This window comes from Oncorhynchus masou, unplaced genomic scaffold (genome assembly GCF_036934945.1).
Source record: "Oncorhynchus masou masou isolate Uvic2021 unplaced genomic scaffold, UVic_Omas_1.1 unplaced_scaffold_1102, whole genome shotgun sequence".
NCBI classification, from domain to species: Eukaryota; Metazoa; Chordata; class Actinopteri; order Salmoniformes; family Salmonidae; genus Oncorhynchus; species Oncorhynchus masou.
The window spans coordinates 136,996-155,578 of record NW_027000741.1 but is presented as its reverse complement, the minus strand read 5'-3'; the positions used below and the strand labels follow the sequence as shown (position 1 = coordinate 155,578).

General features: G+C 43.6%; 1 protein-coding gene across 1 annotated transcript in view; it reads left to right on the top strand.

Annotated features, from left to right (window-relative positions):
• LOC135529122 (cytoplasmic phosphatidylinositol transfer protein 1-like) overlaps positions 1 to 16,664 on the top strand; it is a 43,523-nt gene extending 26,859 nt beyond the window's left edge. The window contains exons 6-9 of the mRNA XM_064958009.1: positions 1,038 to 1,136; positions 4,868 to 5,023; positions 10,276 to 10,339; positions 15,081 to 16,664. Coding sequence (XP_064814081.1) covers positions 1,038 to 1,136; positions 4,868 to 5,023; positions 10,276 to 10,339; positions 15,081 to 15,397 — 636 coding nt within the window. The 3' untranslated portion in view covers positions 15,398 to 16,664. The remainder of the gene's footprint in view (positions 1 to 1,037; positions 1,137 to 4,867; positions 5,024 to 10,275; positions 10,340 to 15,080) is intronic.
• The last annotated feature ends 1,919 nt before the right edge of the window (positions 16,665 to 18,583 follow it).

The window sequence follows — 18,583 nt, the reverse complement described above, 5'->3', positions numbered from 1 at the left end:
ATGTCAGGGAGAAAGGGATGATTGCCTACAGCTCCTTGGCTACATATTTGAATTCCCTACAGTATGAAGGACTGATATCCAGACAACCAGAGTTGAGAGAAGGGGGAGTAAGATAGAAAGGAAATAAGATATAGGGAGATATTGTGTGTATCTGTCTGCATGTCTGATCTAGTCCTTTAAACAAGGACTGTTGCTTCTTGTTCCTCTCACCACTGATCCTCATTTCCTGGTGGGGGACACATTAACATTACCATTCCACAACATTTACATGATGTCATATCATAAAACTGATCTTGTCTGTCCTGGGTCGTGTTCATTAGGACATAACGGAAACCATTTCAAAACGTTTTGCTATAGACAAAAGAAAAGTTTCTTATTGGACATTTCCAGGTAATCCCTCCCTGTTTTAAATTCATCCCATCAATGCCTCAATTTGCCAAGGCTTACTTCCTCTACTCTCAAAGACATCGTTATTCAGTTCAGTTTTTCATCCTCTCAGTCTACTTATCATGCAAAGGTTGGTAGATGAATATACATTGATGTCAGTAATGGATGGATTTTTGTCTGGATTATTCAACTATTTCAAGGAGGTTATTACTGCACCAGCTCTGTCTCTGTCTCTCCTGTTTCTTTCTCCCTGCAAAATGAGCTAAATGTATCCTCCGGGCGAAAGCACCTGTCACCTGACGAGGTCTAATGGCTTTAATGGGGAAAGGAGTAAAGCATTCATAACCGTTAAAAGCCTCGCTTTCCTCCTTCAAACAATGTGATTCTCTATATGATTGGCAGCTCTGGCTGATCAGTATCATGAAATGCTCGCTCGCTCAACTTACCCAAACATCAGAGCTCCACCTAGTGGCTGCTGTGGGAATGACCGTTGATTAAGCTTCACTCCTAAGATCACTGATATACATCTACATAGATAAGGTGTTGCTGAAATACAACGTCCTCATCATGGAGAACAGTTGATTATGTTCTCTCTATTTCTCTCTCTCTCTCTAAAATGACATGCCCATCTCTTTTTCTCTATCCCTCAGATCTTTGACAGCGAGCCCAAAGGGGAGGAGGAGATAGAGGTGTGCTTAGTGGATATCGCCTACGACGAGATCCCAGAGCGCTACTACAAGGAGTCTGAGGTGAGGAGGTCAAAGGTTAGAAGTCAAGGGTTAGGAATCCCAAGTCACTGTTTCAGCAGCAGTGGACTTCGACAGTCACAATTCTCCATCGTTTTCCAGTACAAGTGTGTACTTGTACACTCACCGGCATGGATTTAAAACCATATGATTGGTGTAAGCATTGGCTGGCGTGAGTTTCTACCATTGTTAAACCCATGTTAGAAATTGTGGAAGTGTACTTTTTGGGAGGAGTGGGGGGGTGAGCTCTGGGTGCTAGCAACCTGGTTGTTTCACAAAGTCAGAAAAAGTGTAAGAGGGTGATAACAAAATATCTAAGAGAATACGGTCTTAGAAAAACTGCACTATCTAGAACCTAAAAGGGTTCTTTGGCTGCCCCATAGGAGAACCCTTTGAATAACCCTTTTTTGGTTCCAGGTAGAACTACTTTGGTTCTAGGTTGAACCCTTCTACCTGTAACCAAAAAGGGTTTTCCTATGGGGACAGCCGAAAACCCTTTTGGAAACCTTTTCTCTAAGAGTGTGTACAAATCCCCATTTCTCTCATATCTCATTTGCTCATTTCTCCTCTCAGCCCTGATGGTCAGCTAGCTGCTAGTTTCATCAGATAGAGAGACCTCTAGCTGGTCATATCTCCCCTCTCAGCCCTGAGGGTCAGCTAGCTGCTAGTTTCATCAGATAGAGAGACCTCTAGCTGGTCATATCTCCCCTCTCAGCCCTGAGGGTCAGCTAGCTGCTAGTTTCATCAGATAGAGAGACCTCTAGCTGGTCATATCTCCCCTCTCAGCCCTGAGGGTCAGCTAGCTGCTAGTTTCATCAGATAGAGAGACCTCTAGCTGGTCATATCTCCCCTCTCAGCCCTGAGGGTCAGCTAGCTGCTAGTTTCATCAGATAGAGAGACCTCTAGCTGGTCATATCTCCCCTCTCAGCCCTGAGGGTCAGCTAGCTGCTAGTTTCGTCAGATAGAGAGACCTCAAGCTGGTCATAGCTCCCCTGATGTAGGGGTGGATGGATGGAGGGAAGGGGGTGGAGGAATGGAGGAACACATGGCGTTATCTTCCTCAAACAGCCTCTTAAAGCTTCTCACTCCTCTGATCACCAACTGGCTATCTGCCTCTCTATACGTGTGTGTGTGTCAACCAGCCTATTTAAGTATATTTGATTTGATCTGAGCCATTTTTAGATCCCTGATACCTTCTGTGTTCAGGAGAGCATAGACTTAGTCTTATATGTTGCCAACTGCAGTAACGTTTCACTTGTCATTGTTCAAATGTAAGTACAAAGAGATGATTTTGACAAATGGTCATACTATTACATTAAGCTAGGGCTGCAAAATTCTGGTTAATTTCCCCAAATTCTCATATTTTCCAGAATTCCTGGTTGGAATATTCCAATTTATTGGTGTATTCCCTCCTGATTCCAGGAATATTCCAACCAGGAATTCTGGAAAATATGAGAATTTGGGGAAATTAACCAGAATTTTGCAGCCCTGGTGTTTAGCAAACAGAGGGCCACAAAGTACAATCTTTGTCCCCATGTTCAGTTGCAAACCGTAGTCTGGCTTTTTTATGGCGGTTTTGGAGCAGTTGCTTCTTTCTTGCTGAGCGGCCTTTCAGGTTATGTCGATATAGGACTCGTTATACTGTGGATAGCTACTTATGTACCTGTTTCCTCCAGCATCTTCACAAGCTGTTCTGCTGCTGTTCTGGGATTGATTTGCACTTTTGGCACCAAAGTACGTTCATCTCTAGGAGACAGAACACGTCTCCTTCCTGAGCGGTATTATGGCTGAGTGATCCCATGGTGTTTATACTTGCGTACTATTGTTTGTACAGATGAACGTGGTACCGTCAGGTGTTTGGAAATTGCTCCCAAGGATGAACCAGACTTGTGGGGGGTCTACAACTTTTTCTGAGTTCTTGGTTGATTTCTTTTGATTTTCCCATGATGTCAAGCAAAGAGGCACTGATTTTGAAGGTAGGCCTTTCAATACATCCACAGGCACACCTCCAATTGACTCAAATTATGTCAATTAACCTATCAGAAGCTTCTAAAGCCGAAAGTGACACATAAATCGTCAAAATGTAAATTTGTTGGTGGTTTGGGGGAGAATTGTAGCATTTCAACTAACCCTAAGCCTAACCATTGTCCTAACCTTAACCTAATGCTCCTAACCTGCTAGGTTATTATCCTATCCTGCTCCATAAATTCTCCTAACCTGCTAGGTTAATTGTCCTATCCTGCTCCGTAAGTTCTCCTAACCTGCTAGGTTAATTGTCCTATCCTGCTCCGTAAGTTCTCCTAACCTGCGAGGTTAATTGTCCTATCCTGCTCCGTAAGTTCTCCTAACCTGCTAGGTTAATTGTCCTATCCTGCTCCGTAAGTTCTCCTAACCTGCTAGGTTAATTGTCCTATCCTGCTCCGTAAGTTCTCCTAACCTGCTAGGTTAATTGTTGTAACGTTCATTGTTAAGGGTAGAGACCAAGGCGCAGCGTGATTTGAGTTCATCATATTTTATTAAAATGTGAACCAGAAAAATAAACCAATAAACAATACAACAATCGAAAAGCTTAGGAGTGCAACCCATGCAACAAACAAAGACAAGATCCCACAACTGAAGGTGGGAAAAAGGGCTGCCTAAGTATGATCCCCAACCAGAGACAACAATAGACAGCTGCCTCTGATTGGGAACCATACTAGGCCAGCAAAGAAAAAGAAAACATAGATATACAAAAACTAGAGTACCCACCCTAGTCAAACCCTGATCTAACTAAAATATAGAGAATAAACAGGGATCTCTAAGGTCAGGGCGTGACAATTGTCCTATGCTGCTACTTAAGTTCTCCCAACCTATCTGGATTAATTATTGTATCCTCCTGCATAAGTTATCCTAACCTGCTAGGTTAATTATCCTATCCTGCTGCGTAAGTTCTCCTAACCTGCTAGGTTAATTATCCTATCCTGCTGCGTAAGTTCTCCTAAGTCAATTCTGTTCGTGACTGTATACCATCTTGTCCCAGAGTTCTCTCCTGGTAAGGTCACATGATCAAGAAGCACCTGAAAAGCAGACTGTGCACATAAAATAGCTTATATACACCCCCCCCCACACACACACACACACACACACCTCTGACCCAACCTAACCAAACGTTATAACGCGTCTCATCTGCAATCACTTAAAGTGCCTCCAGGTTTCTCCTCCTGTGCACAGCGTGTGTGTGTGTCTGTTTCTGTGTGTGTGTGTGTTTCTGTGTGTGTGTGTGTTTCTGTGTGCGTGCGTGCGTGTGAGACGCATCCCTTCTCACCATCCCAACACTGAGACACCTGACCTTGCTAATGAGCATTACAGTCCCCAGGGAAGTGTGATTAATTCATGCGTAATGGGTACTGTTTGTAATGAGAACCCTCCCCCAGCGGGCTGCTCCAGACTGAGCTCTCCATGAGACTTGTACCCACCTGGTACCTACCAACCCCTCTGCTGGACTGCTGGACAAAGAAACATGGTTCATTCATACTTGTCAGAATGTTTACTGCAAAACTCATTGGGTCAGGAATTGAATTGCATTCCTGTATATAGACAAAACAATGAGGTGAGACAGTGGCACTAAGCTCATGAGGTATGTGAAAGTTATATTCTTCAATGTCACTATGTCAAAAGATGTCCAACATTGGATGTACCAATCCCGGTGTGTAGCTTTAATACTGTCCATACTGTGTTTCCATGGTTCCCTGTAGGACTTGCGGTACTTTAAATCAGAGAAGACAGACCGGGGTGTTCTGCAGGAGGGCTGGATCGACAACCAGGAACCCATCATGTGCTCCTACAAACTGGTGACAGTCAAGTTCGAGGTGTGGGGTCTTCAGACACGGGTGGAGCAGTTTGTACACAAGGTCAGTCCAGTTATGTCCACCCACCATTTCTGTATTCACACACACAATTCAATTTAGCCCCCTCCACCCCAGCCTATACCCCTGTTCCCCCTCTGAGCTGTCCCTCTCCTTGCCTAAGGGTCTCTTTCCCTAACATCACACACACAGCATTACTCATACAGGGACACACATGGCTAACATTAACTGGTGGAGGAGAGGAAGAAAGACAGAGAACAACTCTTAAAGTTCATCCTTTCTCTGACTCACTAAGTCTTCTAACCTCCTTTCCTCTCTGACTCACCTGTCCTTTCACTTAGTCTTCTAACTTCCTTTCCTCTCTGACTCACCTGTCCTCTCACTAAGTCTTCTAACTTCCTTTCCTCTCTGACTCACCTGTCCTCTCCTGTCTCTGACTCACTAAGTCTTCTAACTTTTCCTTTCCTCTCTGACTCACCTGTCCTCTCACTAAGTCTTCTAACTTCCTTTCCTCTCTGACTCACCTGTCCTCTCACTAAGTCTTCTAACTTCCTTTCCTCTCTGACTCACCTGTCCTTTCACTTAGTCTTCTAACTTCCTTTCCTCTCTGACTCACCTGTCCTCTCACTAAGTCTTCTAACTTCCTTTCCTCTCTGACTCACCTGTCCTTTCACTTAGTCTTCTAACCTCCTTTCCTCTCTGACTCACCTGTCCTCTCACTTAGTCTTCTAACTTCCTTTCCTCTCTGACTCACCTGTCCTTTCACTAAGTCTTCTAACTTCCTTTTCTCTCTGAAGTCTTCTTTTTTTTCTTTTATTTCACCTTTATTTAACCAGGTAGGCAAGTTGAGAACAAGTTCTCATTTACAATTGCGACCTGGCCAAGATAAAGCAAAGCAGTTCGACACATACAACAACACAGAGTTACACATGGAGTAAAACAAACATACAGTCAATAATACAGTATAAACAAGTCTATATATGATGTGAGCAAATGAGGTGAGATAAGGTAGGTAAAGGCAAAAAAAGGCCATGGTGGCGAAGTAAATACAATATAGCAAGTAAAACACTGGAATGGTAGATTTGCAATGGAAGAATGTGCAAAGTAGAAATAGAAATAATGCAAGTAAAACACTGGAATGGTAGATTTGCAATGGAAGAATGTGCAAAGGAAATAAAAATAATTGGGGGTGCAAAGGAGCAAAATAAACAAATTAATTAAATACAGTAGAGAAAGAGGTAGTTGTTTGGGCTAAAATATAGGTGGGCTATGTACAGGTGCAGTAATCTGTGAGCTGCTCTGACATTTGGTGCTTAAAGCTAGTGAGGGAGATAAGTGTTTCCAGTTTCAGTGCTTTTTGTAGTTCGTTCCAGTCATTGGCAGCAGAGAACTGGAAGGAGAGGCGGCCAAAGAAAGAATTGGTTTTGGGGGTGACTAGAGAGATATACCTGCTGGAGCGTGTGCTACAGGTGGGAGATGCTATGGTGACCAGCGAGCTGAGATAAGGGGGGACTTTACCTAGCAGGGTCTTGTAGATGACATGGAGCCAGTGGGTTTGGCGACGAGTATGAAGCGAGGGCCAGCCAACGAGAGCGTACAGGTCGCAATGGTGGGTAGTATATGGGGCTTTGGTGACAAAACGGATTGCACTGTGATAGACTGCATCCAATTTGTTGAGTAGGGTATTGGAGGCTATTTTGTAAATGACATCGCCAAAGTCGAGGATTGGTAGGATGGTCAGTTTTACAAGGGTATGTTTGGCAGCATGAGTGAAGGATGCTTTGTTGCGAAATAGGAAGCCAATTCTAGATTTAACTTTGGATTGGAGATATTTGATATGGGTCTGGAAGGAGAGTTTACAGTCTAACCAGACACCTAAGTATTTGTAGTTGTCCACGTATTCTAAGTTGGAGCCGTCCAGAGTAGTGATGTTGGACAGGCGGGCAGGTGCGGGTAGCGATCGGTTGAAGAGCATGCATTTGGTTTTACTTGTATTTAAGAGCAATTGGAGGCCACGGAAGGAGAGTTGTATGGCATTGAAGCTTGCCTGGAGGGTTGTTAACACAGTGTCCAAAGAAGGGCCAGAAGTATACAGAATGTTGTCGTCTGCGTAGAGGTGGATCAGAGACTCACCAGCAGCAAGAGCGACCTCATTGATGTATGCAGAGAAGAGTGTCGGTCCAAGAATTGAACCCTGTGGCACCCCCATAGAGACTGCCAGAGGTCCGGACAGCAGACCCTCCGATTTGACACACTGAACTCTATCAGAGAAGTAGTTGATGAACCAGGCGAGGCAATCATTTGAGAAACCAAGGCTGTCGAGTCTGCCGATGAGGATGTGGTGATTGACAGAGTCCAAAGCCTTGGCCAGATCAATGAACACTGCTGCACAGTAATGTTTCTTATCGATGGCGGTTAAGATATCGTTTAGGACCTTGAGCGTGGCTGAGGTGCACCCATGACCAGCTCTGAAACCAGATTGCATAGCAGAGAAGGTATGGTGAGATTCGAAATGGTCGGTAATCTGTTTGTTGACTTGGCTTTCGAAGACCTTAGAAAGGCATGGTAGGATAGATATAGGTCTGTAGCAGTTTGGGTCAAGAGTGTCCCCCCCTTTGAAGAGGGGGATGACCGCAGCTGCTTTCCAATCTTTGGGGATCTCAGACAACACGAAAGAGAGGTTGAACAGGCTAGTAATAGGGGTGGCAACAATTTCGGCAGATAATTTTAGAAAGAAAGGGTCAAGATTGTCTAGCCCGGCTGATTTGTAGGGGTCCAGATTTTGCAGCTCTTTCAGAACATCAGCTGAACGGATTTGGGAGAAGGAGAAATGGGGAAGGCTTGGGCGAGTTGCTGTGGGGGGTGCAGTGCTGTTGACCGGGGTAGGAGTAGCCAGGTGGAAAGCATGGACAGCCATAGAAAAATGCTTGTTGAAATTCTCAATTATGGTGGATTTATCAGTGGTGACAGTGTTTCCTATCTTCAGTGCAGTGGGCAGCTGGGAGGAGGTGTTCTTATTTTCCATGGACTTTACAGTGTCCCAGAACTTTTTTGAGTTAGTGTTGCAGGAAGCAAATTTCTGCTTGAAAAAGCTAGCCTTGGATTTTCTAACTGCCTGTGTATAATTGTTTCTAGCTTCCCTGAACAGCTGCATATCACGGGGGCTGTTCGATGCTCATGCAGAACCCCATAGGATGTTTTTGTGTTGGTTAAGGGCAGTCAGGTCTGGGGAGAACCAAGGGCTATATCTGTTCCTGGTTCTAAATTTCTTGAATGGGGCATGTTTATTTAAGATGGTTAGGAATGCATTTTAAAAAAATATCCAGGCATCCTCTACTGACGGGATGAGATCAATATCCTTCCAGGATAGGTTGTGAGTTCAAACCCCCGAGCTGACAAGGTACAAATCTGTCGTTCTGCCCCTGAACAGGCAGTTAACCCACTGTTCCCAGGCCGTCATTGAAAATAAGAATGTGTTCTTAACTGACTTGCCTGGTTAAATAAAGGTAAAAAAAAAAAATCTTTGTGAACATGCATGAAACCGAGGCTAGTCTTTAACGGTTAAAACAGCAAGTCGTCTTAAGGAGGAAAAGAGAGTGCCTGGGGAATAGGAGGTGGAGCAAGGCACTGTAGGGCCTGGATTCACCTCTACATCGCCAGAGGAACAGAGGAGGAGTAGAATAAGGGTGCGGCTAAAAGCAATAAGAATTGGTCAATAAGAATTGTTTGTCTGGAACAGAGAGTAAAAGGAGGTTTCTGGGGGTGATAAAATAGCATCAAGGTATAATGTACAGACAAAGGTATGGTAGGATGTGAATACAGTGGAGGTAAACCTAGGTATTGAGTGATGAAGAGAGAGATATTGTCTCTAGAAACATCATTGAAACCAGGAGATGTCATGGGTGGGTGGTGGAACTAATAGGTTGGATAAGGTATGGTGACAAGGCTCTACAGTGAAATAAGACAATAAACACTAACCAGAACAGCAATGGACAAGGCATATTGACATTAAGGAGAGGCATGCTTAGTCGAGTGATCAAAAGGGTCCGGAGAGTGGAGAGGTTGGTTGGGGGGGTCACGGTGATTTAGACAGCTAGCCAGGCCATCGGTAGCAAGCTAGCATAGGATGGACGTCTGTTAGTAGCCACCTCTTGCGTTCCGTCAGTAGATTAGTGGGGTTCCGTGTGGTAGAGGGGATTAATCCAAATCACACAACAAAAACAAAAATAATAACAATAGATATAGCTAGAGGCCCAAGAAGAAGAAAAAATAACAATAACAATACAAATAAATAAATAAATTGTCCGATTGTCTATTCAGATAGCAGCCGATAAGACAGCTAATGGCTAGCAGGCCGCAGATGGGCGCCCAGGCAAGGTTGCGACGGAGGAGCCAGCCGGATAACTCCTTCGGGTAGATAACGTCGGCAGTCCAGCCGTGAAGGCCCGGTGGGGCTCCACGTAGGCAGCAAAACGGGTCCGGATAGGTGACCGCAGCCCAGGAGTGATTGATGGAACTCCTCAGCTGGCTAGCTCCGGAACAACTGATGTTTGCTCCGGAATCGACGAAAGCTTTAACTAGCTTCTGGATTAGCTTCTGGCTAGCTCCTGGCTAGCTTCTGGCTAGCATCTGACCTAGCTTCTGGATTAGCTTCTGGCTAGCTCCTGGCTAGTTTCTGGCTAGCTTCTTGGAGTTTCTGGCTAGCTTCTTGGAGGATTACAGATTTGAGGTAAATAATACTTTTTTATAAATATAAATTGGTGAGGCAGGTTGCAGGAGAGTGTTTTGAAGATGAGTTTATGGAAAATTTAAAAGAATATATATATATATATATATATATATACACGGGACACGACAAGACGAGGACAAAAGACGTCTGAACTGCTATGCCATCTTGGGACGAATGTGATGAGACTTCTAACCTCCTTTCCTCTCTGACTCACCTGTCCTCTCACTAAGTCTTCTAGCTTCCTTTCCTCTCTGACTCACCTGTCCTCTCACTAAGTCTTCTAACTTCCTTTCCTCTCTGACTCACCTGTCCTCTCACTAAGTCTTCTAGCTTCCTTTCCTCTCTGACTCACCTGTCCTCTCACTAAGTCTTCTAACCTCCTTTCCTGTCCACCCTTCTTTCTTTCTTGCTCCCCTCCCTCCCTCCCTCCCTCCCTCCCTCCCTCCCTCCCTCCCTCCCTCCCTCCCTCCCTCCCTCCCTCCCTCCCTCCCTCCCTCCCCCCCTTTACCTTCCTTGTCCTTCTCACTCTCCCTCTTTACCTTCCTTGTCCTTCTCTCTCCATCCTCAGGTTATCCGTGACGTCCTGCTCCTAGGACACAGACAAGCCTTTGCCTGGGTGGATGAGTGGATTGGTGAGTTTGCATCTTGTCTCTGTCAGAGACAGAGTGAGCTAGCTTGTTTATACTGTGTGTATATATATATTTTTATTATTATTACATTTTTTTAATGTACAGTGCCTTGCGAAAGTATTCGGCCCCCATGAACTTTGCGACCTTTTGCCACATTTCAGGCTTCAAACATGAAGATATAAAACTGTATTTTTTTGTGAAGAATCAACAACAAGTGGGACACAATCATGAAGTGGAACGACATTTATTGGACATTTCAAACTTTTTTAACAAATCAAAAACTGAAAAATTGGGCGTGCACAATTATTCAGCCCCCTTAAGTTAATACTTTGTAGCGTCACCTTTTGCTGCGATTACAGCTGTAAGTCGCTTGGGGTATGTCTCTATCAGTTTTGCACATCGAGAGACTGAAATTTTTTCCCATTCCTCCTTGCAAAACAGCTCGAGCTCAGTGAGGTTGGATGGAGAGCATTTGTGAACAGCAGTTTTCAGTTCTTTCCACAGATTCTCGATTGGATTCAGGTCTGGACTTTGACTTGGCCATTCTAACACCTGGATATGTTTATTTTTGAACCATTCCATTGTAGATTTTGCTTTATGTTTTGGATCATTGTCTTGTTGGAAGACAAATCTCCGTCCCAGTCTCAGGTCTTTTGCAGACTCCATCAGGTTTTCTTCCAGAATGGTCCTGTATTTGGCTCCATCCATCTTCCCATCAATTCTTACCATCTTCCCTGTCCATGCTGAAGAAAAGCAGGCCCAAACCATGATGCTGCCACCACCATGTTTGACAGTGGGGATGGTGTGTTCATTGTGATGAGCTGTGTTGCTTTTACGCCAAACAAACATAAAACAACGTTTTGCATTGTTGCCATAAAAGTTCAATTTTGGTTTCATCTGACCAGAGCACCTTCTTCCACATGTTTGGTGTGGCTTGTGGCAAACTTTAAACGACACTTTTTATGGATATCTTTAAGAAATGGCTTTCTTCTTGCCACTTCCATAAAGGCCAGATTTGTGCAATATACGACTGATTGTTGTCCTATGGACAGAGTCTCCCACCTCAGCTGTAGATCTCTGCAGTTCATCCAGAGTGATCATGGGCCTCTTGGCTGCATCTCTGGTCAGTCTTCTCCTTGTATGAGCTGAAAGTTTAGAGGGACGGCCAGGTCTTGGTAGATTTGCAGTGGTCTGATACTCCTTCCATTTCAATATTATCGCTTGCACAGTGCTCCTTGGGATGTTTAAAGCCTGGGAAATCTTTTTGTATCCAAATCCGGCTTTAAACTTCTTCACAACAGTATCTCGGACCTGCCTGGTGTGTTCCTTGTTCTTCATGATGCTCTCTGCGCTTTTAACAGACCTCTGAGACTATCACAGTGCAGGTGCATTTATACGGAGACTTGATTACACACAGGTGGATTGTATTTATCATCATTAGTCATTTAGGTCAACATTGGATCATTCAGAGATCCTCACTGAACTCCTGGAGAGAGTTTGCTGCACTGAAAGTAAAGGGGCTGAATAATTTTGCACGCCCAATTTTTCAGTTTTTGATTTGTTAAAAAAGTTTGAAATATCCAATAAATGTCGTTCCACTTCATGATTGTGTCCCACTTGTTGTTGAATCTTCACAAAAAAATACAGTTTTATATCTTTATGTTTGAAGCCTGAAATGTGGCAAAAGGTTGCAAAGTTCAAGGGGGCCGAATACTTTCGCAAGGCACTGTATATTTCATAGTATTTGTATTTTAGTGAGTAAGGAGATGGAGCGGGAGGGAGATGCAGACTAGTGCTGGGGCCAGGATTCTTACCCACACTGAGGGGTGACGTGTATGTGCTGCAGTGGCCCAGTTACCTGCTAGACCAGCCTCTGGCGCATAACTACTATCTACTTCTATGTGACCATGATCTTCGCTCTGCCTAATGTAGGACCTGGGCCAAGGCAACAAGCACTGCCACTATCTATTATCTGTATATTTCAGTTTGTGTTCATTTGTCTGTTTCCTGAAAGCTATCTCAAAATGTCAGTAACTCATCTATACAAGCATTGATTTGTGTTAACATGAGCAAACGGCTTATAAAATGGATCTGTGTGGCCAGGATGGTCAAACACAAGGTACACTGCAATAAGACCTGAGTTCAACACTACAGTATTTCAAATAGCTTAAGCGGTTGCTTTAACCTGCCTGGAGGGCCAGGTGGGCGGGGGTTGTATTTCCAATACTTTTTTATTAGTTCCAATGCAACAGGCCAGCTCAATCAACCACAGCTTCACTATTTCAAATCATTTCTAACAGTATTTGAATGCAGATTTGACTGAAACTACACTTCTCATCCTGTTGTTACATTTGTTAGCAGCCTTTTTATTTTAGGAAAAAGACAATTGATAGGCCAGACCACTCTTTTGTACATTTTGAATTATGTACTTAACTTTGTGTTTTTGAAAAGCTGACGCATCACGATTGTCATGGAGAAGGAACATAAACATTCTTAATAAAAATAACAATAATGATTCATTATTGATTGATTCAGTATTTATAAATGTTATTTTTATCCCAGGCCCCGTCAATGTAAATAAGAATTTGTTCTTAACTGGCTTGCCCCTGAGGGGAGGACGGCTCATAATAGTGGCTGGAACGGAGTGAATGGAATGCATCAAACACATTTGATACAATACCACCAATTCTACTCCAGTCATTACCACGAGCCTGTCCTCCCCAATTAAGGTGTCACCAACCTCCTGTGGGCTGTATATCATCTGGGTCATATTAATTTAGCACCAAACAGAAGTAAATCAACTGAATCAGAGGGACTACCTGTCCAATAAGAAAAACAAGTTTAGATTTTCTGTTGCAAAACATTTTCAAACGTTGTGTGCCCTAAACGAACACGTCCCTGCTGTCCAGCAGTGGTCCTTCCCTCCATCCTTGCATTGTGGTTTTCCACAGCCGACATTACTAAGGCTTGTCAAATAATATTCCTGAGAGTGTGTATCTTATACCATAAACCACCACTATATCAAACCACCCTGTGTCCACCCACTAATGCGCTGCTCCACTTCACATTAAAGGTCCAGTGCAGTCAAAAATGTGATTTTCTGTGTTTTATATTTATTTCCACACTACACTCTTACAAAAAATGGTTCCAAAAGGGTTCTTCAGTTGTCCCCATATGAGAAACCTTTTTGGTTCCAGGTACAACCTGTTTTGGGCCTAGATAGAGCCATTTTTGTTACATGTAGAACCCTCTGTAGAAAGGCTTCTACCTGGAACCAAAACAGTTTTACCTGCAACCAAAAGTGTTCTTCAAAGGGTTCTCCTATGCGGACAGCCGAAGAACCCTGTATGGTTTTATATAGCATCTTTTTTTCTAAAGTGTATGAGGTTGGAATAATACTGTTCAATTCTGAACATTATGATAATTCCCTTTTAGTGTTGGAGCTATCAAAAATGATTCCCTTTTGTAAGAGCTATCTAAAATGTCAGCCTGTTTTGATGGGATGGAGTTTTGGCCTGCCTGGTGACATCACCAGGTGGTAAATTAGTTCATAGACTGATAAGAAAGAGTTCCAAACCTCTCTGCCAATAACAGCTGGTTTTCAGTTCTCCCATCTCAGACCACTCCCAGACAGTCCTAGAAAAATTATTGCTTGAGAAATTGTTCTTTGCTAAGATCCAATTTTTGTTTCTATTTTACCATTTTAATTTAAATCAATCACAGTAAGGTACTTAATTGTTACCCCAAAATGAATTGGTATTAAGATAAAAAAAAATGGCTGCATTGGGCCTTTAACCTATATCCTTACCTGCCCAGTACGTACTCTATCTCACCAAGGGACTGGTTTCCCAGAGCCAGGTAAAGTCTTTGATTTAAATACTTCTCAAATGAGAATCTCAATTGAAAGTACAAGTGTTTGTCACTAATGGTTAACTACCTGCAGACTATGTCAACTTCCTCAGCTCTTTATGGCTGTGACCACCTGACCTCTTGCCGACCCTTCCCACAAGACCTTGCTCCTCCTGCACCAAGTGCCCTAGCTAGCTAACAGGCGGCGTGGTGGTGGTCTGGAACATCTCCACAGATATAACTTGGGATGATGTGCAGGAGTACGAGAAACACATGCATTAGAGTTGGCCATGTCCAACAACCACAGCATAGCACAGCATAAACTCACCTGCCACCCACCGCCATCACTGGACATGGTAGAGAGCCTTGTGACAGCCAGCCGTATGTCTTCACTCTTCCTTCACTGTTTCTCTGTCTGCTGGTGACTCATCTCTCTCTTCCTCTCTGACTCATTTCATGTCATCCATTCAAACACACTCAAACGTTCATGGATTGTCATTGACTGCATCAAACTTCATGCTTTGTTTGTCCTACCGGAACAGCACAGAACACGTGTACGGACCCAAACACACACACACCAAAGCACACACACACACACACACACACACACACACACACACTTGTGAACGAGGATGATGACTTTGTTACTGTGTCTCCTTTGGAACACACACAACTGATGATGAATTCAGATTTGTGTTCAGAGCAGGGAACATCTTTTCATGTATTGCTTGTATTCATCTCCAAGAGCCTTTGAAATGGAAGCTCTTTTAAATGCAACAGGTGAAGTCAGATACGTATTTACTGTATAATGTAATTGTGTTATTACACTACAATGCTAAGACATACAGTAGATGTCATGGGGTTGAAATATATCCCTTTCTCTCCCCCCCTGAAGAAATGACCATGGACGAGGTGAGAGAGTACGAGCGGGCCACCCAGGAGGCCACCAACCGTAAGATCGGCCCCTTCCCCCCATCCATCTCCATCACCGAGACCCCCTTGGCCTCAGTGGCCCGCAACGGGCCCTCCAGCGCCCCCTCCACCCCCCTCTCCACGGAGCCTCCAGAGTACCTCTCCGTGCCCAAGGACCGACCCAGGAAGAAGTCAGCCCCAGAGACCTTGACCCTCCCCGACCCCAATCGCAGGGACTCAGGCTTCAGGCTGGCTAGCATCTTCTCCTGGGGCTCAACCCCTAGCCCCCAGCCTGAATGAGAGGGGGACCCATAGGTGTGGTATACACCTATCTACATTCAGGGAGTGGCCATTTTGTCCCCTAGACAACTTATGTAAAAGGGAGTGTTGTTCACAGACCTCCTGTAACTTGGTGGTGTGGTAAATGCCTCTCCACAGACAGTTGCTGGTATCACCCTGAAGCCAGCCACTGTCACCAACTAACTGTGTCTTGGTCTGCTTTTGCAGAGAGAGAGTCAGTCTGATCACCACGCAACACTTGGAGAGGAGTCTCAAGGCACACACCAAATACATGTACGTGCAAACACACACTCACGCACATACACACACACACTCACAGACATACACACACACACTCACGCACTCTCACACACACTGAGTGTCTTTTAAAAACCTCTTGAACCTCTCCATTGGTCCCATCAAAACACAGCAACCAGCACCATCTACCAGCCAGAAAGCTCATGTGAAGGTCAATTATAGTCTGATTTAATTTAGTTCACATTCCTCTGAATACTTTGCTTCTCTTCAGTGTCTCAGTCCTCTTTCATCTCAGTTGATACTGTATCTCAGGGTTTGTTACCTAGATACACAGAGATCTGATAAATAGACTCTTCAATCAGCACACTCAATCTTTCTTCATATGGATATAAATGTGTGGGATGATCAAACTCATTTCCTCCTCTCTCCTTGCAGTCAAGCCCTCTTATTGGTTGGAAATTGACGCCATGTAATTTCAAATGTAATTGTGTGTTGGTTGTTATTCATGGTTTGTTGTAGGTCGTCGCTGTGAACAGAGTAAAACGGTGGATTTCAGGAGAGTGTTATTTTATCCTGGGTTTTGTTTTGTAAATATGTATATTTAAGAGTTATCTATTGTAAAAATGCTGAATTCATTGATGTCTTTCAATGCTATGGAATTGCTGTAATCTCTGCATTGGAGAGAGAAAGAGGTCTGTGTAGACCTCTAAAGTGGAGGCGTTCTCTTTCTGAATCTGAATTGTGTTGGTATAGTTTTGTTGGCCATGGTGCCCTTTAAAAGACATATAGAAAAATGCATGGCCTGAATATCCAGCCTCTGCTTTTCTTTTAAACTGGGGAGAAAATGTACCTTTGAAATGTCTGTCTTCTATACGGTATGGGGCATTTCCTTTGCTTGTTACAGACTACGACAGGACAAAACATCTGATCAATGTTGTGATTTGGCTTTTAGGGATGATTTAAGTCATGAATTTGCAATCATGTTGTTGTTGTGTTTTATATCAAATCAATAAATTAAATATTGCTCAAATATCTGGTGTCATTCATATAAACGAAATGACAATACGTGGGGGAATTGTGATATCTGTAGTTCATCAGTTTCTTGTTTAGTTTATTAAACTGAAGTGACAAATGGGTTAGAAGGGTCAGGCCCATTAGTCTGCAACTTGTCACTTACAGTCACTGGATGCTTATTGTACATTGGGGTCCTTGCTATAGCTTTTTTACAACCAACCTACATTGTTTATGTAAATAGCATGTTGTGGAAGGGTCCAGACACTTTTTATGTGATTTCACTTGTTTTTGAGAAACTTACCCCCAACCAGTGATTATTTTCCTCATCCTAGTTGTGCACTATGGGGCTCTGAAACAACATGAACAAAGGCGGGGAAAACACTTTTAGAAACAGAAAAGCTTTAAGTATAGTAATGCAAGTCTTCACGTGTTGTACACATTAAATTGTGTTATTTCTAAGTTCCGCAGTTTGTTTGCTGAGACTCGAGTGATGCCTCTCCGTCCATTCTACATGTAACTGCCAAAACAAAGGAAACACGAGTAAATGAGGAATACAAAGTATATTGAAAGCAGGTGCTATCACACAGGAAGTTCCAGACACTTGTAGAATCTATGCCAAGGCACAGTTAAGCTGTTCTGGCTCATGGTGGCCCAACACCCTATTAAGACACTTTATGTTGATGTTTCTTTTATTTCGTCAGTTACCTGTAGCAGCAGGCGACACAGAGAATGGAACAGCTGGATTGGGGAAGCAGCTCGAGTCACAATAAATGGAATATTAAGTCAGGAATGACACAATTTCATGCTATACTAACAGCGCTTTTGTTTCTAAAAGGATGTATTTGGGTGTTTTTGGAGTATTTGTTCGTGTTTTTTCAGTGCCACCGTGCTGCAAAACAAGGATGAGGAGGTATGAGAGCGTCAAGTTCCTTGGCGTCCACATCACCAACAAACTAACATGGTCCAAGCACACCAAGACAGTCGTGAAGAGGGCACGACAAAACCTATTCCCCCTCAGGAGACTGAAAAGATTTGCCATGGGTCTTCAGATCCTCAAAAGGCTCTACAGCTGCACCATCGAGAGCATCCTGACTGGTTGCATCACTGCCTTGTATGGCAACTGCTCAGCCTCCGACCGCAAGGCACTACAGAGGGTACTGCGAACGGCCCAGTACATCACCGGGGCCAAGCTTTCTGCCATCCAGGACCTCTATACCAGGCGGTGTCAGAGGAAGGCCCTAAAAATTGTCAAAGACTCCAGCTAGGCTAGTCATAGACTGTTCTCTCTGCTACCGCACGGCAAGCGGTACTGGAGCGCCAAGTCTAGGTCCAAGAGGCTTCTTAGCAACATCTACCCCCAAGCCATAAGACTCCTGAACATCTAATCAAATGGCTACACAGACTATTTGCATTGTCCCTCCCCCTTTTTACACCGCTGCTACTCTCTGTTGTTATCATCTATGAATAGTCACTTTACTAACTCTACCTACGTACGTACCTATGTACATACTACCTCAACTAACCAGTGCCCCTTCAAATTGACTCTGTACCGGTTCCCCCCTGTATATAGTCTTGTTATTGTTATTTTACTGCTGCTCTTTAATTATTTGTTACTTATATTTATTATTCTTATCCATATATTCTTTTAACTGCATTGTTGGTTAGAGGCTCGTAAGTAAACTTTTCACTGTAAGGTCTACACCTGTTGTATTTGGCGCATGTGACTAATACCATTTGATTTGATTTGATGAAGTGTTAATGTCAAATGCACAAGTTCAGTGAAATGCCTTTTTTTGCCAGGTCTAATCCCAGTAATGCAGTAATCAATAAGGATAATACACAAATAACAATGTAGAACAAAAACACAAGAAATAAAAAAACGAGAAAGTAAGTAAGAATACTATATACAGGGTCAATGTGCAGGGATACTGGAGT